The 24,187-nt window shown below is 46.6% G+C and overlaps 2 protein-coding genes across 3 annotated transcripts; both read left to right on the top strand.

The window, feature by feature from the left end:
- Nucleotides 1–4,299: 4,299 nt before the first annotated feature.
- On the top strand, nt 4,300–7,259 carry LOC123159673 (E3 ubiquitin ligase BIG BROTHER-related). Of its 2 annotated transcripts, none has more exons than XM_044577495.1 (7): nt 4,300–4,622; nt 4,708–4,996; nt 5,088–5,152; nt 5,936–5,977; nt 6,122–6,243; nt 6,328–6,436; nt 6,834–7,259. In XM_044577495.1, the coding sequence occupies exons 1-7, from the start codon at nt 4,440–4,442 to the stop codon at nt 6,921–6,923; spliced, it is 900 nt and encodes a 299-aa protein (XP_044433430.1). In that variant the 5' UTR covers nt 4,300–4,439; the 3' UTR covers nt 6,924–7,259. The 2 variants fall into 2 exon arrangements, with proteins under 2 accessions (XP_044433430.1, XP_044433431.1); XM_044577496.1 differs by having other exon boundaries at nt 4,308–4,622; nt 6,851–7,259.
- A 9,701-nt stretch (nt 7,260–16,960) lies between these two features.
- Nucleotides 16,961–17,830, top strand: LOC123157377 (chaperone protein dnaJ 11, chloroplastic). The gene has a single exon (XM_044575644.1). It carries the CDS (start codon nt 17,180–17,182, stop codon nt 17,603–17,605), a length of 426 nt encoding a protein of 141 aa, XP_044431579.1. The 5' UTR covers nt 16,961–17,179; the 3' UTR covers nt 17,606–17,830.
- Nucleotides 17,831–24,187: the final 6,357 nt, after the last annotated feature.

Here is a 24,187-nt window from a genome sequence, read left to right as displayed (position 1 = left end):
TTCCCTCCCATATTCAGCCCATCAAGCCCCCCGGGGCAGGTGGCCCCACCCGGAACTCCTCGTGATGTCTAGGATCTCATCCGGGACTCCGAACAACATTCGGTAACCACATACAAACTTCCTTTATAACCCTAGCGTCATCGAACCTTAAGTGTGTAGACCCTACGGGTTCGGGAATCATGCAGACATGGCCGAGACAGCTCTCTGGCCAATAACCAACAGCAGGATCTGGATACCCATGTTGGCTCCCACATGTTTCACGATGATCTCATCGAATGAACCACGATGTCAAGGATTCAAGCAATCCCGTATACAATTCCCTTTGTCAATCAGTATGTTACTTGCCCGAGATTCGATCGTTGGTATCCCAATACCTCGTTCAATCTCATTACCGGCAAGTCACTTTACTCGTTCCGTAATGCATGATCCCGTGACTAACTACTTAGTCACATTGAGCTCATTATGATGATGCATTACCGAGTGGGCCCAGAGATACCTCTCCGTCATACGGAGTGACAAATCCCAGTCTCAATTCGTGCCAACCCAACAGACACTTTCGGAGATACCTGTAGTGCACCTTTATAGCCACCTAGTTACGTTGTGACATTTGGTACACCCAAAGCACTCCCACAGTATCCGGGAGTTACACAATCTCATGGTCTAAGGAAATGATACTTCACATTAGAAAAGCTCTTAGCAAACGAACTACACGATCTTGTGCTATGCTTAGGATTGGGTCTTGTCCATCACATCATTCTCCTAATGATGTGATCCCGTTATCAATGACATCCAATGTCCATGGTCAGGAAACCATAACCATCTATTGATCAACGAGCTAGTCAACTAGAGGCTCACCAGGGACATGTTTTGGTCTATGTATTCACACATGTATTACGGTTTCCAGCTAATACAATTATAGCATGAACAATAGACAATTATCATGAACAAGGAAATGCAATGATAACCATTTTATTATTGCCTCTAGGGCATATTTCCAACAGATGAAGGGTGGGCACATGCACAACTGTCCTACGCCGTCTTTCCACCCCCGATCCGGCCGCCGCCTAGGTACCCTCCACAGTTGCTGACATCGTCCATGACAGACAACACACAGGGCAAGCGTTTGGCGAAATGCCATAATCATTTTTTTACGATCTCATTGTTTACTTTGAATGTAACATAGTGGATTCAGATGAGGAGTACTTCTAAGCTGAGTCCATGGATTCATCCTCATCGAATGATGACGATGAAACGAGGATGATGAGCGTGATTCTTGAAGAAATGGAGCATGTTCTAAACTTCAAGGCTTAATCGAAAAGACATCGGGTGTTGAACCGACAAAGGCAAGGGGCATATGATGTTGTACAACGACTACTTTGCCCCGATGTGCTAATTGAACCCTATTTTCACCATCAATTTCGGATGCAACGACATGTGCTCGAACACATCTACCGAGTTGTTAGGGCCTATGATGAATAACATTGGGTTCTCTAATTACCAATGCACTCTCTGTGAGGATGCTTGTATATGACACACCAACATATTCATGGGATGAGTACCTCGGGATGTCTAAAAACACATGCCTCAAAGCATGATTAGATTTGCTACTAAAGTGATCAAGGGGTTTGAACCAGAGTACTTGAGAGGACCAAATGCCATAGACATAACAAGGCTCATGGCACTTGAAGAATCAAGAGGGTTTCCAAGTATGCTTGAATCACTAGATCACATGCACTGGAAATAGAAGAACTATCCATATTCTCAACAGGGCCGATACCAGGGCCACTGTAAAAATCCCACCATTATTTTTGAAGCAATTACATAACAAGATCTTTGAATTAGACACTATTTATTCAACATACCTGAGCCTTTTTTTTGAACATTAAAACAGTAGGAGAGGCTCCTACTGTTGCTTTATTGAAGGGGTGGGGGTGGGGTGGGGCAATTACATTTTACATTTTGTACATAGCCATAAAGGCCAAAGGAGAGATAAAGCAAGTATCTACATTTTACATAGGGGAGTTTTGGTGAACCACCAAGACTGCATCAACCCTTGGATGAAAGTAGTAGCCTCTGCTTGAGTTCTGAAAGTTAAGATCTCCAGATCATTCTTTAGCATCCTCAACCAGTCCAAGTGTGTGGCCACCTCACCATCAAACAACACCTTGTTTCTTTGTTTCCAAATATTCCAAGCTGCTAGTATAGTGATTTCTTTGAATACAAGTATGCGCCAAGATGTCGAAGCTGCATCAAACATTATCTGGATGTCTCCGTTTGAGTCCCAGTTCACTCCTATTATTTCCCAACATCTTTTGGCAAATTGGCCATCATAAAAAAGATGTTTGTTTGTTTCAAGACCAACAAGGTTGCACAACAGGCAAGAGTGATCGTCTCCAATGTTGAAATGTCTTCTTATTAGCATATCTCTCGTGTTGACCCTATCCATTAGCATGAGCCATGCAAAGACCTTGTGTCTCATGATACATTTTGAATTCCATATTGGGGTTATGTAGCGTGGGGAAGCTATATTTCGGAAAAGGAATCTGTAGAACTTTTTAGGTTTGTAGTGCTCATCTCCCCAACACAAAATCCATTCGTCAACACCCATGTGGTCCAGCGTCATGGCATTGATCACAGGCATGATATCATCCAGTTCTGATCTTGCTTCAATAGATAACGGTAGCTGAGACAGCGTAGCTCGGTCTGGGTTCGCGTGTAGTTGAGCCAAAGACAAGTCCTCATCATGAGCATATGAAAATAAATGATTGTGAGATTCCATGAGCACTCTATCTCCCTGCCAGAGATCTTTCCAAAAGAGCACTGTGTCACCAGCCCTGGGTACACAGGAGGTGATACCTCTATATATATCCATTAAAGAAAAACATCCTTCCACCAAAACGAACCACAAGCTGGTTTTGCATGAGGAGATCCATGTTCATAATATGCATTCCAGATTATCATGACCCAGAGGACATCTGCCTTATGAATGAATTTATGTACATATTTGAGTAGCAAGGCTTTGTTTTCAGCTTTGAGATCAAGCACCCCAAGCCTCCTTTTTTCTTAGGGCGAAAAATTAACCAAGTCATATGCTGCGAAGGAATGAGTTTTTGCATCTCGATCTAAGACTTTTCTCCAAAGGCAATGGCGTCTTGCCCGATCAAACATGTCAATTAATTTCAGAGGGAGTTTGAGGACACACATAGCGAAAGAGAGCAGAGATGAAAGAGTTGAATGCATATCTGAGCCTCACAGTGACATCAACGTGCTACACCAGTCTTCATTGTTTTGCAAGGTTGTGTGCGGGGCGAACTACTGCATGCACTGTACCATCAATGGTCATGATTATAACATGAGATACTATCTTTACGATGATATATATCCTTCGTGAGTGACCTTCGTCAAGACCATCTGTGAGTCAAGGGGTAAAAAAATGACACTTAGTCTAAAAAAAGGAGCTACATATGATGTTGAGAGGGCATTTGGAGTGCCTCCAAGCCCATTATGTAATTGTTTGGGGACCTGCTAAACTATGAGATGTAAACACATTGTGGGAGAGGATGACAACTTGTGTGGTCGCCAAGGTCTAAAATTTCGAGAGATGGGTGATCATATCCAGCTTACGGAATAGAATCCACGTCGTTTGAGGATTTTCTCCAAATGCATCATTAAGTTCGCACTCGAGGAACTCAATGATTAGTTTCGGAATGATCCGGTTTAACATCTATGGGCGTTTCAGGGAGACGACTATCGGAGGAAGTATTTATCTTTGATTATTTTCAGTACTCTCGGCATAGGAATAAAACTTACCAGGCAAACTTTTGGTGCGTACGGTTGGATACTCAGCATGTTAGTCGGTGATTACGTGTCAGAATTAAGGTATTGTGTAATAAATATTTATAAAATCTCTACCCGTGATTTACCAACCTAAATAAAAATTACTCATTTGGTAAAAATTATTGAATTACCATTTTTGATAAGTCAATAAAGGATGGGACAGTTAAGACGGATTTCAAAAAGGAAAAAACAGATTAAAAGAAAAAATGGAAATGAAGAGAAGGAGGGAAAATTTATGTAAGATTGACGAAACACTCTGTCTAAAGAAATAGAAAAAGGAGTACTAGAGACAGAGATTTCGAAGCGTGAGGTTGTTTCTATCTCGAGTCTCCTGACCGACTCGGTCCCAACCAGATACCTCCTGCATTTGAAAAAAAAAAACAGATACCTCATGTTTTAATAAGGCTATATAAAAAAAAGATACGTCCTGTTCAAACCCACGGCAAAACGTTTGCCTCGTCCTCATATAGCTACCGCGTGCGCTTGCGTGTGCGGTGCGCCTGAGATTGCTTAACGTTGCCACTATTGAATTTCTGCTTCGTTCCCGTCGTTCCCTTCTCCTTCTCGTTTCCGATCCCTAACTGCTCCCTCTCTCCCTCCCCATGGAGGGCCCCAAGGGAAACGGCGGCGAGAAGCCCAGCGCGGACCAAAACCATAGCCCCAATACTCCCGCCGCAGCCGGAGCCGGAGGGGACGACGTGTCGGCCGCGGTAGGGAGGCGGCCGTTCACCGCCTTAAGCCAGGAGGAGGCCGACCTCGCCCTGGCGCGCGTCCTCCAGGAGCAGGTAAGCATCCAGATCTACCGGGGTCGGTTCCGACGCTGATGCTTCGTGGTTTAATTATCTTGGGTTGGCGCGCTCGGCGCCGCAGGAGCGGGCGTACATGATGCTGAGCGCGCACGGCGGGGACGACAGCGAGTACGATGCCTCGGACGCTGGGAGCTACGAGTACTACGACGAGGAAGAGGAAGGGATCGAAGGCGACGAGGGGAGCGACTACGAGGAGGAGGGGAATGAGGATGAGGAGGTGGGCGACGCGGAGGGGCCCGAATTGGACCCCGCGCGGTACGAGGATGACGAGGCGTATGCGCGGGCCCTGCAGGATGCCGAGGAGCGCGAGGTCGCCCAGCGGCTCATGGCGCTCGCTGGGATCACTGATTGTGAGTGCAGGAGACAAGACTTTTTCGAAATTCAGTCACGTTTTCTCCCGGTCCTCTTTTGGGGTGTTGATTAGTCTCTTTGTTTCTTCAGTAGGGGAAGAGATGGAGCATGATGTTGAAGATGGCGAAGATGAGGAAGATGGGGATAGCGCACAGGTGACAGTACATTCCATTGTTACAATCAAATGTTTATTGATGTGTATGCTTAGGCAACCATGCAGTTTCTATCTCAAGATTAGATTTATTATTGTATTCAGGATAGCTTCAAGTTTGTGTTTAACTAAAATCTATGCACTAGTTTGTCGGCCCAGTTTTTCAACCTGGATAGCTGAATGTTTCAAACACATACAGTTAATTGCTCATGTTAGGGTTTGCTTTGTATCTTCATTATTGCCTTCTAGTACTCATCATCTATGTATTTTGCAGTGATCTAGAATAAATAATTTCATGCCATTGATCAGATTCAGTAGTTGGTGGCTAAAACCTAGAACTACTCTACATGTAGTAAAATAATGTGGATTGGTTTAACATGGTGGCATATTTGCGCCTTAATTCCATTGTTTGTCGTTTGTAAATATACAGAAGACCAGTATAGAATTTTGAATGTAATTTTCCGTTCTTTTTTTTTCAGTAAGGAAGGGAAAGCATCCTAGCCATTGCATCCTCAAATGTACACAGCCATATCGAATTTTGAATGAAATTTTCCTTTCATCATGATCTTTTTATTGCGAATAAGCATATTGTTGCTGGCATCCAGGACTAGGAACTGCTGAAAGTAGTCTTATGAATCTATCAATATCCATCCCATACAACCAATTTGTATTTTTGTCATTGTAATAGTCTCATTTTCTTGTTATAATCAATTTAATCATAAATAATCTTCCAAGCATGAAGTTGGTACCTGACATTTTCAGTATTTGTGCTTATGTCAAACTTTAGGATGCATGGGAAGATGTTGATCCAGACGAATACTCGTATGAGGTAAGTTCTGTATTTTGTACTAGAAGAAAGGGTGATTATTTGCATTTATATCTGCATATGAGGATTTAAGATTCTTTTCCGTTAAACTAGACTGAACTTCAAGATTCACTGTTAGATATTAATTAATGGTTTTGGTGTTCTTAGGAGCTGGTTGCATTGGGTGAAGTGGTCGGTACGGAAAGCAGAGGTGTTTCTGCCAATACTCTGGCTTCATTGCCTTCAGTAACTTACCAAGCAGAAGATAATCAAGACAGCAACATGGAACAGTATGTACATGATTTATACTTTTGTCTTTTCAAAATTTTGTCTATAGTCATTAAATGTTCTGATACGTGAAGTTCATTTTGCAGATGTGTTATTTGCCGTGTGGAATTTGAGGAAGGTGAATCATTGGTTGCACTTCCTTGCAAGCATTCATATCATTCTGACTGCATAAACCAGTGGCTGCAGTTAAACAAGGTACAGCCACCACCCGTCCACCCCCTGTTCTTCCTTCCATAGCCGGAAAAATGTCCACCAATCTCTTATAAAAGAAAGCAAGAAAGGACCTATTGTCACACAATAAGTTCTCTTAATTCCTCCATCAAATGCGATTTCATAAACTTTTTCTCCACCATCGGCCTGCATGATGCCAATCCTCATGAAGTCCTGTTTTGCATGATAAAGCAACCATAAACAGCAATTTTATACACAGTAAGACGTGGACTCTGAAAACGCCTTACATTAAGTTACAGAGGGAGTATTAGATATTGAAGTATGAGTATACTATCCATGTTTTCCTCTAATAGCTTAAGTTGTAGAGGGAATTTGTTATTAATGGCGCACGATGAAACTGAATACTAGAAAACTGTTTCAGCCATTGCCATGTTGCAGGTATGCCCTATGTGCAGTGCAGAAGTTTCTACCCCGGGTAACAACGAGGCATGACATTCTGTTGTGGTGGTAATGATGGGCGAATAATGGGAAGAAATAGGGACAGCATATATTTGCTGATGCTGGTGAGATTTAAGCACCAGGAGCTGTTGTATTGTTCAAAGAAACTAGCAAACAAGCCTCGAGTTCGTCTCTCTGCTTTTCAGCCCAGCAGACTCGGACACATGTACTTCTGGACTTCACCGTGATGCTGCTTTGTGTATCCTGTTAGGGGCTCATGGTCCATGTATGATCCATTGATGTAAAATAGCTTAAATTTATAGCCATTCTTTGTTAGACGCTAGTTGCCCATTGTGCTTTCGTGGATGTAAAATAATTATTATATTTATAGTCATTCTTTTACACTTGATCGCCCGACTTTAGCCTAGCTACATGCTTGAAAGATGACAGCGTTGCTGAAAAATGCTGGACGGAGCGTTGGTGATTGCCCAAGCTCTGGAAATGATGGTATCGGTTTTCCAGATGCAACATGCCACTCTGAAAAGGTTTTTATATTTTGAACGTTTCCGTGGTTCACTGTGAAAAAGGGATGCCCAGACCTCAGAGTGATTTGGGGCTTGAAAATTTGAGTCTTCTATAATAAACAAGTGTTCCTGGTACGCCGCCGCCAATTATAAACCGTCGTGTGCAGTACAGGAACATAATGTAAAGGTTTGAACAGTTGAAGAGAAACACATCTACTCAAACAATCTAAAGGATACAGGAATTTCTTATAATTAGTAAGAAAAAGTTTGCGGTACTGCTTGTTTTATTTGACGGTATCGGAATGGTACCGCAACATTTTAACCCTTTTCTTATGAATTGTAAGAACCGGTCAGGATGTCCGAAATCCCTCAAACTGGTCCGGATGTCCGAAATCCCTCAAAGCGGCACCAAAACGAGGGGAGGTTTGTGGAAATCCGAACGTTCGTCACGTAGGACTCCGATAATACGGGCCCATCAAAAATGAGGCGGAGCCTACTCAACAATTTCGCCATTGTTTTCGCACGACATGCTGTCCTTTCCCACTGCCTCTGCCCCGTTCACTGCCCCCTTGTCCCGCTGACCGCCGCCGCAATGGAGCCATCGGAGGAGCCGATAACGATGTTAGACCAAAAAAATATTAAAAAAAAGTTTAACATGTACTTCCTTTGTAAAAAAATATAAGAGCGTTTAGACTTATATTTCTTTACGGAGGGAGTATTTGAAAAATGTTTAACATGTATTCATAAAGTTCAAACCAAGTATTTTAAAAAATGTACATCGTGTATTTAAATATATTCAACGTGTATCATAAAAATGTTCCACATGTATACTATAAATGTACAATAACAACAACAACAACAACAACAAAGCCTTTAGTCCCAAACAAATTGGGATAGGCTAGAGGTGAAACCTATAAGATCTCGCAACCAACTCATGGCTCTGGCACATGGATAGCAAGTTTCCACGCACCCCTGTCCATAGCTAGCTCTTTGTCGATACTCCAATCCTCCAGGTCTCTCTTAACGGACTCCTCCCATGTCAAATTCGGTCGTCCCCGCCCTCTCTTGACATTCTCCGCACGCTTTAGCCGTCCGCTATGCACTGGAGCTTCTGGAGGCCTGCGCTGCATATGCCCAAACCATCTCAGACGATGTTGGACAAGCTTCTCCTCAATTGGTGCTACCCCAACTCTATCTCGTATATCATCATTCCGGACTCGATCCTTCCTCGTGTGGCCACACATCCATCTCAACATACGCATCTCCGCCATACCTAACTGTTGAACACGTTGCCTTTTAGTCGGCCAACACTCCGCGCCATACAACATTGCGGGTCGAACCGCCGTCCTGTAGAACTTGCCTTTTAGCTTTTGTGGCACTCTCTTGTCACAGAGAATGCCAGATGCTTGGCGCCACTTCATCCATCCGGCTTTGATTCGATGGTTCACATCTTCATCAATATCCCCATCCTCCTGCAACATTGACCCCAAATACCGAAAGGTGTCCTTCCGAGGTACCACCTGGCCATCAAGGCTAACCTCCTCCTCCTCACACCTAGTAGTACTGAAACCGCACATCATGTACTCGGTTTTAGTTCTACTAATCCTAAATGTACAATGTGTATTAAAAATAGACATGTGTTGAAATAAAAAAATAAACCTAGAGAAAACCGGTAAAGAAATGCCAAAAACCAAAAATCGGTGGAGAAAAACAGAAAAAGGTAAGAAAAACTCGAGCTAGAGGCGTTACACTAGTGGGTTGACCCACTCCCTCGCGGCTAGAGGCGAGACCGAGTTACGTCTAGCGACGAGCGAGAAATATGCCTGGCACTCGTGAAGAGGGATACATAGGGCGTGTTTGGTTGTCTGCATTGCATACATGTATCAATTGGGCCTGGCTGAGGGAAAACAGGAAAAAAATTTCAAAATTTGCAGCTCGTTTGATTGCTTGCATCGAGGCTACCCGCACTAGGGATCGGTTTTGGATGGCGTTTGGTGTCCTGCATTGTTTCCACTCATGCAACTACACACTGTATGGTTACATACATGGGATATGATTGAGAGTTAACACATACCGATAACACACAAAGTTACACTGGAGTGCCTTGCGACTGCGGTGGACGGTGACCGTAGTGCCGCATCCGACACGCTGGAGTTGCGGGCGAGTGTTACAGTTAACACACAGAGTTATATTAGAGTGCCTCGCGACTGTGGTGGACGGTGACCGTGGCGTCGCGTGCGATATGACGGTGTCACAGGCGAGTGGTCCTGCCGGCACTGTGGTGAACTAGTTGCTAGCGCCGTCGTCGCGAAAAAAGTCCGTGCAGAGGAGCGATGATGTAGAGGACGGGGGAGGAGAAATGCAGTGCCTATGAGACCACGACGACTGCGGTGGACGGTGACCGCGGCGCCACATCCAACACGACGATCACAGAGTCGTGGGCGAGCGACCCCGTCGGTGTCGCGGCGAACTAGTTGCTAGCGTCGTCACCGCAGAGAAAGTCCGGGCGGAGGGACGAATATAAGGGTGCTGAGGCAGATGCATGACAGAGGACAAAAGCATACCGTGCGAACGCCATGGCAGCGTCGGTGTAGTAGGACAAGGGAGAGGAGGCCGAAAGGAACGACGTCGGGGACGACACCAGTGTAGTAGGACGCCGTGAGGAGGTCGAGAGGAACAATGCCGACGATGGTGTAGTACGATGCGGGCGGGAGGCCGAGAGGAACAACATCTACGATGGCGTCAGTGTAGTACGATGCGGAGAAGAGGTCGAGAGGAAGATCACGCCGTCGATGGTGACTGTGTAGCAAGACGCTAGAGAGGAGGTCGAGAGAAACAACGCAGGCGATGGTGCAAGTGTAGTAGGACGCAGGAGGAGACCGAGAGCAGGATTAGAAGGGATGAAGAAGATTAATGAGTGTCATTAAAACATATACTATCACACACGTATGCATATGTACAGTTCGTGAGAAAGATTTAGATTTACTTGTCTAAGATTGTCGAAACAGAAAGAAAACATGCAATGGGAAAGTCGTGTGAAACTGTGAGATGAAGCTACTGGTGAAAAGAAATTTCAAACGGTCAACTTTGCATGAATGTAACAAAATTTGTTCAAAATAGCTTCAAACATCTACAATGAATGAACCACAAATCGATCGTCTGAATGGAACCATAATGCCGAAATGCTTTTTTTTTCGTGTGGACTTTACCTCGAATCGAGGCACCTTGTCTAGATTAGAATGGACTAATAAAAGTGGACGATACTAGGAGTTAAACAAATAGACATGTGCATCTTCAAGTACACCCACATACGAGACAAAACGAAACATCTGCGCTCAGCTGCATCCCTCAAGCCTGGCTTGCTGGAAACTGCTCATTTTAACATTTCAAGCGTGACATACCCAAAGATGGATTAACTTTTAAACATCAACCACTATATTACGAAATAATGGTTACATCTTCTATAAGTTTTTTTTTTGAGACAATTCCGTGAAGCTTTATTAATTCGTCACAATGTTTACAGGGACGGACTAAAGATTTCCCGGATGGCCTAACCATACATGGCGGCCACCTCCCAAGGTAAGTGCATGCTTCGCTAAATTGTGATCCTCAAAATTTGAGCTCCTACTTTCATAAACTATATTACAAGAAATGAAAGAACTAGACATATCTCTAATCTCCTGAATAATTGCACCATAGCAAGCCAAGCTCCGTTCCTGGATGTCCTCCACCACCACTTTGCGGTCAGAAGCCACCTGAATCTTCTGAGTATATAGATCATTGGCCAAAGCCAGAGCCTCCCGTATAGCTAGGGCTTCAAGCGTGGGTGGATCTGAAATAAATCTGAAAACTAAAGCTGAGGCACCCAGGAATGTACCTCCCTGATCCCTAGCAATGACGCCAATGGATCCGACTCCGTGCCTCGAGACAGCAGCGTCAGCGTTGAACTTCGAGAAGCCCGCCTCAGGCGGAACCCAGGGTGACCTGCGTTGTGTAGCAGTGCGAGCAACAACAGGTGAAGAATTTGTGTCTATCTGTTTCAGCTCCATGATGTAAGAGTTGATGAAACCATGAAGTGTCGCTGGTGCCTGGAAAATGTTTTCATGGATGGCCTTCCTTCTCGCTCCCCAAATTGCCCATAGTGTTACTACCATTCGCACAAAGTCATCTTGGGACATGATTTTATGTAAGGCAAAGATCCAGTCCTTTGTGTTCTCCTCCGTGTGCATACTCATTTGCTCCACAATGTGATCCGGCTCTAGAACCCACACGCTCCCTGCCATAGGGCAATAAAGGAGGGCGTGTCTCCAAGTGTCCCGCGCTCCACAAAGAGCACAAGTCTCATTTGTAGCCATGTTGCGGTGGTGCAGCAGAACATTGCATGGGATGGATTGTCTCGCAAGTCTCCATACAAACACCCGAAGTTTTGACGGAACTTTGATATGCCAGATGGAGGACCACTGATTACTCTCGGACTCGTTCCCCAATGTGCCAGCTTCCTCTTCGATCCAACCCTCCCTACTAAGCTTTGTGCGAAGAATCATTCGGTATGCAGACCGGACTGTGAAAACTCTCTTGCTCTCCTCATGCCAAGCCCAGAAATCTGGAATTGTGCGAGTGCACAGCGGTATTTTAATGATCTCTTCTGCATCAAAGTGCATAAACACCGACCTGACCAGATTCTCATTCCAAGAGGCAGTCGTGTTATCTATAAGCTAAGCCACCATTAACGAGGGGTCAGGAACCAGCGAAGTTATTGGTCGCTTAAAGTGAGCACGAGGAATCCAGTTCTGAGTCCAAATCGATGTACTCGTCCCGTCCCCAATCCTCCGGATGAGTCCTTGAGCCATAATTTCACGGCCGTCCAAAATCGCACGCCAAATCTGAGAAGGGTGAGATCCCAACTCAACCTCCAACAAGTCGCAATTCGGAAAGTAATTTGCCTTTAAAATCCTAGCGCTCAAAGATGACTCATTAGTGTGAATACGCCAAGCTTGTCTTGCCAAGAGTGCTAGATTGAATATTTCCAAGTCCCTGAATCCCAAACCTCCAAGATGTTTTGGCCGTGTCACAATGTCCCATGACACCCAGCATGGCTTCCTTTTTCCTTGCTTGGATCCCCACCAGAACTGCCTTATAATCGAGGTAATGCTTTCACACAAACCTCTACGGAGCCTGAAGCGTGACATAGAGAAAACAGGTATAACTTGTGCCACTGATTTGATCAAAATCTCTTTCCCCGCTGCTGATAAAAGTTTTTCCATCCATCCCTTGATCTTGTCCCAGACACGATCATGAAGGTATTTGAAAGTCCCGTTCTTAGAGTGGCCAACATCAGTGGGCATCCCCAGATAACGTTCATTGAGAGTCTCATTATGAACTTGTAACGAGTTTTTCACATCATCTCTAACCTGGCCAGGGCATCTTTTGCTGAAAAAATGGAGGATTTATCATGATTAATTCTCTGTCCCGAAGCGCTGCAATATTTGTCCAATAGGTTAGACACGGCAACTGCTCCCTCCACACTGGCCTTAAAAAGCAACAGGCTGTCATCTGCAAAAAGAAGGTGATTAATAGCAGGCGCCGTAGGAGCCACTTTAATACCTGATAAGGTTGATGACTGAGAACTGAATTTCAGGAGGCACGAAAGGCCCTCTGCTGCGATCAAGAACAGGTAAGGGGATATTGGGTCTCCCTGTCAGATCCCTCTCGAAGGATTAAAAGCTTCAAGTTTCTCTCCATTAAACATCACCGAGAAAGAGACTGGAGTAATCATGCCCATGACTATATCAATCCACTGCCGAGAGAAGCCAAGCTTAGCCATTATAGCCCTAAGGTAGGACCACTCTAGCCTATCATAGGCTTTCATCATATCGAGTTTCAGAGCACATGAACTGTTAGCTCTTGAGCTGGATCGTTTCATGAAATGCAGACATTCATAAGAGGCTATGATATTATCCGTGATTAGTCTGTCTCGAACAAAGCCAGATTGCTCCTCCGAGATGATGTCAGGCAAGATAACTTTCAGTCTATTTGCGACCACTTTAGACGCAAATTTATATATCATGTTACACAGACTGATCGGCCTATACTGAGATAGGTTTGTGGGATTAGTTACCTTTGGGATGAGAACAAGAATAGTATCATTGATGCATTGGGCACTCTCCTCCCCCCTGACAATCCGCAGAACTATCTGTGTAACCTCTTCACCACAAATGTCCCAGTGACGCTGATAAAAGTGAGCCGGAAAACCGTCCGGACCCGGTGCTTTTGTTGGAAACATCTGAAACAGAGCAGTTTTAACTTCCTGTGTGGTGTAAGGCGCACAAAGTGATGCATTCATTTCCTCTCTAACCTTCCGCGGCACATGTCAAGGACCTGATCCATATTCTGGGTTCCCTCGGACTCATAAAGGTTCTGGTAAAAAACATTCACCATAGCCTTTAGCTCTCCGGGATCATTTATTTCGGCACCTAACGAGTTCTGTAGAGCTTTGATCATGTTCTTTTTTCTCCTGAGACTTGCCCTCATGTGGAAAATTTTTGTGTTTTTGTCTCCCTGAGAGAGCCAGTCCAATCTAGATCTCTGTCGCCACATGATCTCCTCCCGGTGATACATCTCTATTAGTTTCTCATTGACTTTCAACTCGACATGTGATGGGCCAGTGCGCATTGGGTCGCTCCGGAGTTCCTCCAAAATCTGTTTCAAATGCTTGATCTCTTTCCGGACGCTGCCAAAGGTGTCCTTACCCCAAATGTATAGCTCTTGCGATAAGTTCCAGAGTTTTACTCTCATATCCTCCACCGAAACGCAGGGAGCGCCCGGGTCCCAGCCCTCTCTGATCATCTCCTTGAGTCCCGCATGTGATTCCCACATTAATTCATACTTGAAAGTACTCTGTGTTCTTTGCTCTTGGCGAATATCAACCTCCAGAAGCAACGGAGCGTGATCGGATGAGGCCGCTGTGAGATGTGTTAAGGTAGCTGATGGGAATCTTGCTAACCACTCCGCATTTACCAAAGCTCTATCTAGTCTGCATCTTGTGTAACTCCCACCTGTCACCTTCTTCTCGAAAGTCCAGAACGTGCCCTTGTAGCCGATATCAAGCAACATGCAAACATCCGTAGTTTCTCGGAACGCTTGGATCTGGGCATTGCTGCGTTGCCCAACTCCCTCGTGTTCTTCTGGACGTAAGACTTCGTTAAAATCCCCCATACATAACCAGGGCAAGCTGCTCAAAGTACTGATATTTTTCAGAACCGTCCAGGTTTGATGGCGCAAGTGTGTCCGGGCTTCACCATATACACAGGTTAGCCTCCACAAGTCTCTCCCCTGTTCCTCAACAGATACATCTAGGTGGTACACAGAGAAACCGAGAATTTCAATCTTTATTGAATTGTTCCAAAAAAGGCCTATTCCACCACTTCTTCCATTACTATCAACTGCATAAGAATTATCATAACCAATAGAACTAGCCATAGCTTCTACCCTGGCTCCCTCGATTTGAGTTTCAACTATACATAGCAGGGTAGGGGTAAACTTCCTCGTGAATTCGCGAAGTTCTGGAACTGCAGCGGCTTTACTCGCGCCGCGACAGTTCCAACAAAAGATACTCATTGGGCTCGGCGGCGCCCCTCTCCGGAGCCCGCCAAAGTTGTGTCAATCCTTCCCTGTGGTCCATTCTCCCCCGAGGTCTTTTCAACTTCAGATCCCACTTTAGCTCTCTTGGTCTCCTGCTTGGTACTTGGGCTTGCTGGAGCAGCCGGTGATGGGAGGGCTAGCATGTTGTTCCTCACGTTAGCTGGTACCGAAGATGAGATTGCAGGCATATTGTTCTGAGTCATAGCATGCTCCGGTGCCCTTTTCCTGTTGTCAGCCTCCGCCATCACGTCATCTCCATCAACTGGCATGTCACCCCCATGAGCTGGTTCTGGGCCTCTTCGACTTCCGCCCCCTCGGCCTCCTCGGCCTCCTCTTATGCCCCGTCCTCCTCCTGGCCCCTGCCCTGTGCGCATGGTCCACGACGCCCTTAGGTTCTTAAAAACTAGAGCTGTCGGAGGATGGATTCCATTGCCGTGCTCTTTGAAAAGATGCCCCAACATACCACACACGGCGCGCCAATCTGGGAGTTTCTCATATCTCACCCTATAAATCTGGCGCTTGCCATCTCGGATCAAGGAAACTGCGTTCTTCAAAGGCTTCATGACGTTTATCCGGACCCAAACCCGATGGAAATTTCCAGCAAAATCTTGAGATTGTGCTTCAGTAAAAAGGACCTCTCCCACCTTAGCAGCAAGAGACGGAACTAGATGAGCGTATAGGGGAGGTACATCATGAATTTGAGCCCAAATCTCAACTGTATCGAGCTGAACAGTCGATGGTTTTGCCAAACCATCGTAAGGCTTCAGTATTACGGCGTCTCCCCTGAAGTGCCAAGGTTCTTCCTGGGTTAGCCTCTCCCAATCGCCCAAACAGGAGAATTGCACCGTATATAGATTCTCCTCAAGTGGCTTGAAAATCACCTCCTGGGCCAGATCCCAAGTTGATCTCATGTTCTGAAAGAACCAATACTGAGAGTAGGTCTTGACAGAATTCACCTTTGCAAGCGCTATCCAACGCGCCGCCTCCTCCGGTGCCTCCTTCTCATCAAACACCACATCATCTAGGTCTTCCTCACGCAGACCTAGTTCTTTCATCATCAGTTGCACGTCGTCGATCCCATCTGCTTCAGCCGCAGCCGCTCCCGAAGCCTCGTTCGACGCCATCTTCAGAAACCTAACCCGATTTGGATAGATCGGGCTGTTGACAGGAACCCTACCCCTCTGCCTCGCCCCGTCACAGCCAAGAGATCAGAAGGCGCAGCGGAGCGCGCCCCCGTCCTTGGGACAAGTGATGGATTGGTAATCAGAGGATGGGGACGATGGTCTCGACGGCGGCGAAAAATCGCCCCCGGGAGGAGTAAAACCCTAACGTGAGGGAAAACATACATCTTCTATAAGTAGAGATACAATATTTTTCATGGGCTCCTCAATCCAATCCCAGTAAATGAAGGCAACTAAACAACACAGGTGTATGCAGGCTATCAAAACCGGCCCATATAGTGTTTACATAGGAGACTCGCTATGGGGACGCTCTAGAATAGGTGACTTTTCTTGATTTTCCTGGCTCGCAGGAACGCGGTCCGGCCCGGCCCAGCCCTGTGGACGAGGACGTGTGCTTTGGTATGTCGACAGCGACAGCTTGCTTCTAGATGTCCTCAAAAGGCAAAAAGAAAATCTCGCTTCTAGATGGAAATTAGGGCCGCCACACACACCGCCAGAATTCGGTGTGCTCTCCGCCGTACCAGGAGCAGGGAAGTCGGCCGAACCCGCGGGCGCGCGTCCCCATCGCGTTGCCTTGCCCCACCAGCGCGCCAGCGATTCAGTGGGCACCGCCACGCCCAAACCAAAACAGCCAGGATATTATTTTATCGCGAGTCGACGTGGAGATCCCGGCCCTTGCCTTGCGCGAGGCAAGGCATGGCTATGGTAGGCACCCACGCCCACATGACGCCGACGTGCACCTCGCTCGCTCCCTCTGTCGACCCACGCCCCAGCCAGATCACTATGATGCCGCCGCTGACTCACAGCCCCGACCTCTCACAAAAACAAATATCAACCAGCGAGAAGCAATCCGCTGCGTTATAAAAACAAACCCGGCCGGGAGCCAACTGCATTCCCGTCTCACCTGCCTACTTTTCCTCTGCTCCCCCGACCCATCCGTCCGTCTCTCCCGTTCTCTCTTCTCAGATTTGTGGGTTCGACTGATGATTTCACCGCCCCCGGTGATGCAATCCTCCGCGGCGAGGCCCGCGCTGGCTGTGTTCCGCCAGGCCGCCGCCTGCTCCAGCTCCCGCCGGACGGTCCGTTGCGCGGTGTCCGTCGCGTCGGCGGCGCCGGCCGGGAGGTGCACGCTGTACGAGGTGCTGGGGCTGCGGGCCGGCGCCACGGGCGGCGAGATCAAGGCCGCCTACCGGCGACTGGCTCGGGAGCGGCACCCGGACGTGGCCGGCGCGGCCGGCGACGACTTCATCCGCCTACACGACGCCTACGCCACGCTCTCCGACCCGGACGCCCGCGCGCGCTACGACCGCGACGTCGTCGTGCAGGCCTACGCGCAGCCGCCCGCTTCCAGGCCGAACGGCGTCTGGGGCCGACCTCGCCGCACGTGGGAGACAGACCAGTGCTGGTAGGCCCGGCCTCGATCGATCCAGAGCTTCGGCCTTGTGAATAGCCACCACTATAGCAGCCGCTCGCGCGCTCTTTCCCACGCGCGGCCATGGCCGCTCACCATAGATTTTTTGTTACGGTGACCCAACCATGCGTCTGTACATGTAAATCCCCACCTCTCCTTGTCCTTGATCTCCTGAATGTGCAGTGATCTTCAGAATCAAAAATTAACCTGTGTTAATATGCAATAGCAGCATCAATCTCATACATTTCGGGTCGACATTGTTTTCCGGCGACCGAAGCCGTCTCTGTTTCTTGGCTGGCAAACCAGGATTGACGACGACGTGCTACCGTCGGGTTGTTTATTCGATGCCAGCCAACCATTGCCAATTGGGTGGGTGGCCTCAAATTTCCCTCCCCTGTCAAGGTCAAACGTGATCATCGGCAACCGACGCCTCCGTCGGTCCACCTCTTAGCACAACCTTAAATATACCATTAGCAATTTGGATAAAGATTTTACTGATGCATTGGCCTCGTCGATCTGGTCTACCTCAACGAAAAAAGTGTTATTTTGTGGAATTTCGCGGCAAATAAAATTCCTGCGGCAACCTCAGAAACGTAGTTTCGTGACATAATTAAAGTGCGATTCTTAATACTACTCAAAAGTAAAATAAAAATAAAAATAATCAAATTGCTTCTGACTTTATGGAAGGACCCACGATCTGTTAATTTCTATCTCTCATCTGTGCAACATCTCGTCATGAATCTTAGTTAACAAGCGAAAGAATGTACTCCCTACATTTGGATTTACTCGTCGTGGTTTTAGTTCAACTTGCATAGAATTTTCTTATAGTTATTGTTTTTTCGAGCGGAGACGCTTGCCCGGCCTAAAGAATGAGGCCCTTAGGTAACCAAAGTACATGACAACAATTCTTTTTGAGAGAAATGTGGGCTTTATTGATTACTTAGAACAAAGTTAGAAAGAGTCTTCTGGAAACATTCTAGAGCAGAATGAAAAACAACATAACTAGATAAATTCTTACAAGACTTAGGGGTTGTTTGGATTGTGACTATCTTTGCCATATATTGCCACATGATTTTTGCCACACTTGCTTTACTTGAGTTGTTCAAATTGTTAGCCACACTTTGTCTTGCTTAAGGGAATCTTACCACACTTTTTGTGTCTATGACATGTGGGGCTCGCTGCTCATAAAAAAAAATCTTGCCTTAGGTGTGGCTAGAACCAAACACCTACCTAACTTGGTCAAACTTGCCTAAGGTTAGGTGTGCCAAAGTGTGGCTAGGAACCAAACATCGCCTTAGGTAAAATATGAGCAGCTACATTAACTTGCCGACGAACATACTTAAACTCCACAGAGTCAACTATTCACAAGAGACTGGCAATCTGTAGCAAAAATCACATTGGAGAAGTGTTCATCCCATGCTAGTTGCACAACCCTACAAAGAGCCATAGCTTCCGCAAGTTCAGGTTCTAGTGCACTTTGAAGAGGCCCAGTGAACGCGGCAACACAAATTCCTTCATGGTTTAGGGCCACCGCACCAGCCCCAGGTATGTTGATATCTGAAAATACAACGGTATCTAAATTGATGACAATAATACCTTACGACTGTGGAGTCCACATTATGTTGGAAGAAAAGGACTCACGCCTGATGAAAGATTCAGATTTAAAAAGGGGTTGCGTAATAAAATCAGTGTATGCATGAATTCTCTCCACCATATATGGCGAGGCTAAGGAATATCAGGCGAGTGACACGCCTCATTATGAGCTTCCCATATATGCCACAAAGACACAACATAATTGTGGCATCTCTGTCTGAAGATCTTGAGAAGAAATCAAAGAACCATTGTTTTGTGTTTCTCAAGGAGGACTGACAGAGTTGGATGCCAGGCCACACTTTGATCGCATCCCAGACCGTCCGAACACGAGGACAAAAAAGTGTAGCATGTTCAACACTCTCCACACAACCACAGAAGCAGCAACTCGCGAATCAGGAACATGGCGCTGCTGCAAATGAGCCCCAGATGGAAGACAATCATGAGCAAATCGCCAAAGAACAACCTTCATCTTATTGGGAGCTTTGATAGACGAGATTTCCTTCCAACACTTCTAATTGGATGTTTGGCCAAACCCATTCTTGTTGCGAGTTTAAAAAAAAATCAAGCCGACCTTGCCATATTGTACGCCGAGCGCATAATATATTCCCTAGATTTTGTAAAAGGCCAACAAGCAAAATCTATTCCGCCATACCTGCTAATAGGAATGTGTAGTACCTCTGTAGCAATATCATCACGGAAGAAAGCATCGACCAAATCCACATTCCATGAACCATCTTCCTTATCGATTAAGCATTTTACCTTGGCATTTGCAGGTATAGGCAATAGAGGATGAAGGCGTTATGGTGGAGTCGAGGGGATCCAATGATTCAAGAGTATACACACATTTTCACCATTGCCAATGCCCCACCTACACCAGCCAAAATTGCACGCCAAGTAGCATACGCTGATCTTGGCGCCAAAGCATTCTAGAAATCCGAAGTAGGAAAATATCGTCCCTTCAAGACACGAGCACAAAGAGACTCTGGATCCGTCAGTAGCCGCCATCCCTGCTTGGCGAGCATAGCCAAATTGAAAAGTGGCATATCAGGAAACCCATGCAACCGAGCGCTTTAGGAGTAATCAGCCACTCCCAAGAGTGTCAGTGCATTTTCCGTCTCCCGTCTTCGCTGCCCCACCACTCATTGGCAATAATCTGACGAAATTTCTCACGAGTATCAATGGGCAATTGGAAGCAGCTCATAATGTATGTATGGATAACCTATATGATTGACTTTAGTAAAGCTTCTTTTCCAGCTCTGGATATTGGATGTTTAGACCACCCAAATATGCTAGCCTATGCTCGATCAAGCAGAAAATTGAAAGTTGTAGTTGGTGAATTTCCAACCTCAGTTGGCATACCAAGATATGAATCCTTAAAAGCTTCATTTGAAATCCCCAATAGATTTTCAACTCTTTGTTTGACCTGTTCTGGGCAATTCTTTCCAAAAAACAATGCAGATTTTTCCTTATTGACTGTTTGGTGATGTAGGGTGGAAACCATAAGGCTGATCTTACACGATTGGAGCGGATCCTATGAAGAAACACGAGGGGAAAACAAGAGGAAACTCTCAAATCAACAAGAACAATCACACATGTGCTAGATCCATGAACACTAAGAGCGAAACAAGATTCAAATGCAAAAAAGGACGATACAAGAGGCGGTAGTTCTTCCCAATCCGGAGACAGGGTCTTGAGCCCATGAGGGGATGTTCCCTTGCGGGGTCTTGAATCCACTTGGAGGATCTTCTTCGCGGAGGCCTTGGTCTCCAATGGAGTAGAGTTACAAGTGGATGAGCAACATCTCAAATGAGCTACAATCTTTGCTAACCCTAAAACGTGAGGGAGAGGCAGTATATATAGTCTAGGGGGGGGGGCGAAGGGATACATGGGCTTCGTGAAGGAAATATGCCCTAGAGGCAATAATAAAGTTGTTATTTTATATTTCATTATTTATGATAAATGTTTATTATTCATGCTAGAATTGTATTAACCGGAAACTTGATACATGTGTGGATACATAGACAAAACACCGTGTCGCTAGTAAGCCTCTACTAGACTAGCTCGTTAATCAAAGATGATTAAGTTTCCTAACCATAAACATGTGTTGTCATTTGATGAATGGGATCACAACATTAGGAGAATGATGTGATGGACAAGACCCATTTGTTAGCTTAGCATTATTGAAAGAACATGCGGTGCCTGTTGGAAATATGCCCTAGAGGCAATAATAAATTAGTTATTATTATTATATTTCCTTGTTCATGATAATCTTTTGTTATCCATGCTATAATTGTATTGATAGGAAACTCAGATACATGTGTGGGTACATAGACAACACCATGTCCCTAGTAAGCCTCTAGTTAACTAGCTCGTTGACCAATAGATGGTTACGGTTTCCTGACCATGGACATTGGATGTCGTTGATAACGGGATCACATCATTAGGAGAATGATGTGATGGACAAGACCCAATCCTAAGCCTAGCACAAAGATCCTGTAGTTCGTATGCTAAAGCTTTTCTAATGTCAAGTATCATTTCCTTAGACCATGAGATTGTGCAACTCCCGGATACCGTAGGAATGCTTTGGGTGTACCAAACGTCACAACGTAACTGGGTGGCTATAAAGGTACACTACGGGTATCTCCGAAAGTGTGTGTCGGGTTGGCACGAATCGAGACTGGGATTTGTCACTCCGCGTGACGGAGAGGTATCTCTGGGCCCACTCGGTAGGACATCATCATAATTGCACAATGTGACCAAGGGGTTGATCACAGGATGATGTGTTACGGAACGAGTAAAGAGACTTGCCGGTAACGAGATTGAACAAGGTATCGGGATACCGACGATCGAATCTCGGGCAAGTACAATACCGCTAGACAAAGGGAATTGAATACGTGATTGATTGAATCCTCGACATCGTGGTTCATCCGATGAGATCATCGTGGAACATGTGGGAGCCAACATGGGTATCCAGATCCTGATGTTGGTTATTGGCCGGAGAGATGTCTTGGTCATGTCTACGTGTCTCCCGAACCCGTAGGGTCTACACACTTAAGGTTCGATGATGCTAGGGTTATAGGGAATAGATATACGTGGTTACCGAATGTTGTTCGGAGTCTCGGATGAGATCCCGGACGTCACGAGGAGTTCCGAAATGGTCCGGAGGTAAAGATTTATATATGGAAAGTTGTTGTTCGGGTTCCGGGAAAAGTTCGGGTTTTTCCGTTATTGTATCGGGAAGCTTCCAGAAGGTTCCAGAGGATTACGGAGGGGTCCGGAGGTCCGAAAAATGTTCCACCATGTCCAATACAACAGCATGGGCTGGGAGGGGGCGCCCTAGCCTTAATGGGCCAGGGGCACCAACCCCCCCCCAAGGCCCATGCGCATGGGAGAGGGGAAACCCTAAGGGGGAGGGCCTCCACTTGACTTGGGAGGCACTCCTCCCCTGTTGGCCGCCGCCCCCTCCTCAGATTGGATCTGAAGGGGCCGCCCCCCCTCTCCCTTGCCCCTACATATATGTGGGGGTGGGAGGGCAGCCGCACCGAAGTTCTGGCGCAACCCTTTCCCTCTCCCAAGTCCTCCTCCTCTCATGCGGTGCTTGGCGAAGCCTTGCAGGATTGCCATGCTCCTCCACCACCACCACGCCGTCGTGCTGCTGCTGGATGGAGTCTTCCCCAACCTCTCCCTCTCTCCTTGCTGGATCAAGGCATGGGAGACGTCACCGGGCTGCATGTGTGTTGAACGCGGAGGTGCCGTCCGTTCGACACTAGGATCATCGATGATTTGGATCACGACGAGTACGACTCCATCAACCCCGTTCACTTGAATGCTTCCGCTTAGCGATCTACAAGGGTATGTAGATGCACTCTCCTTCCCCTTGTTGCTAGATTACTCCATAGATTGATCTTGGTGATGCGTAGAATTTTTTTGATTTCAGCTACGTTCCCCAACAGTGCCCCCATGTTTGGTTTTGGTAATTGATGACCATCTCTATGGACTAATGGTTGCCTTGAGTTATATTTGAAGGGTTTGTCCTGTTGGGGAACGTAGTAATTTCAAAAAAATTCCTACGCACACGCAAGATCATGGTGATGCATAGCAACGAGAGGGGAGAGTGTTCGTCCACGTACCCTCGTAGACCGTAAGCGGAAGCGTTATGACAACGCGGTTGATGTAGTCGTACGTCTTCACGATCCGACTGATCCAAGCACCGAACGTACGACACCTCCGAGTTCAGCACACGTTCAGCTCGGTGACGATCCCCGGGCTCCAGTCCAGCAAAGCTTCGGGGATGAGTTCCGTCAGCACGACGGCGTGGTGATGATGATGATGTTCTACCGGCGCAGGGCTTCGCCTAAACTCCGCAACGATATGACCGAGGTGGAATATGGTGGAGGGGGGCACCGCACATGGCTAAGGAACGATCCGTAGATCAACTTGTGTGTCTATGGGGTGCCCCCTGCCCCCGTATATAAAGGAGGGAGGGGGGAGGCCGGCCGGCCCTTGTTGGGCGCGCCAGGAGGAGGAGTCCTCCTCCTAGTAGGAGTAGGACTCCTCCTTTCCTACTCCTACTAGGAGGGGAAGCAAGGGGGAGAGGAGGGGAAGGAAAGAGGGCCCCCCCTCCTAGTCCAATTCGGACCAGAGGGAGAGGGGGCACGCGGCCCTTCCTGGGCGCCCCTCTCTCTTCCCACCAAGGCCCATGTGGCCCATTAACTCTTCGGGAGGGGTTCCGGTAACCCTCCGGCACTCCGGTTTTCTTCGAAATCACCCGGAACACTTCCGGTGTCCGAATATAGTCGTCCAATATATCAATCTTTATGTCTCGACCATTTCGAGACTCCTCGTCATGTCCGTGATCACATCCGAGACTCCGAACAAACTTCGGTACATCAAAACTTGTAAACTCATAATAAAACTGTCATCATAACGTTAAGCGTGCGGACCCTACGGGTTCGAGAACTATGTAGACATGACCTAGAACTATTCT

This window comes from Triticum aestivum, chromosome 7B, assembly GCF_018294505.1.
Source record: "Triticum aestivum cultivar Chinese Spring chromosome 7B, IWGSC CS RefSeq v2.1, whole genome shotgun sequence".
Taxonomy (NCBI): Eukaryota; Viridiplantae; Streptophyta; class Magnoliopsida; order Poales; family Poaceae; genus Triticum; species Triticum aestivum.
This window is presented reverse-complemented; position numbering and strand designations above follow the sequence as displayed.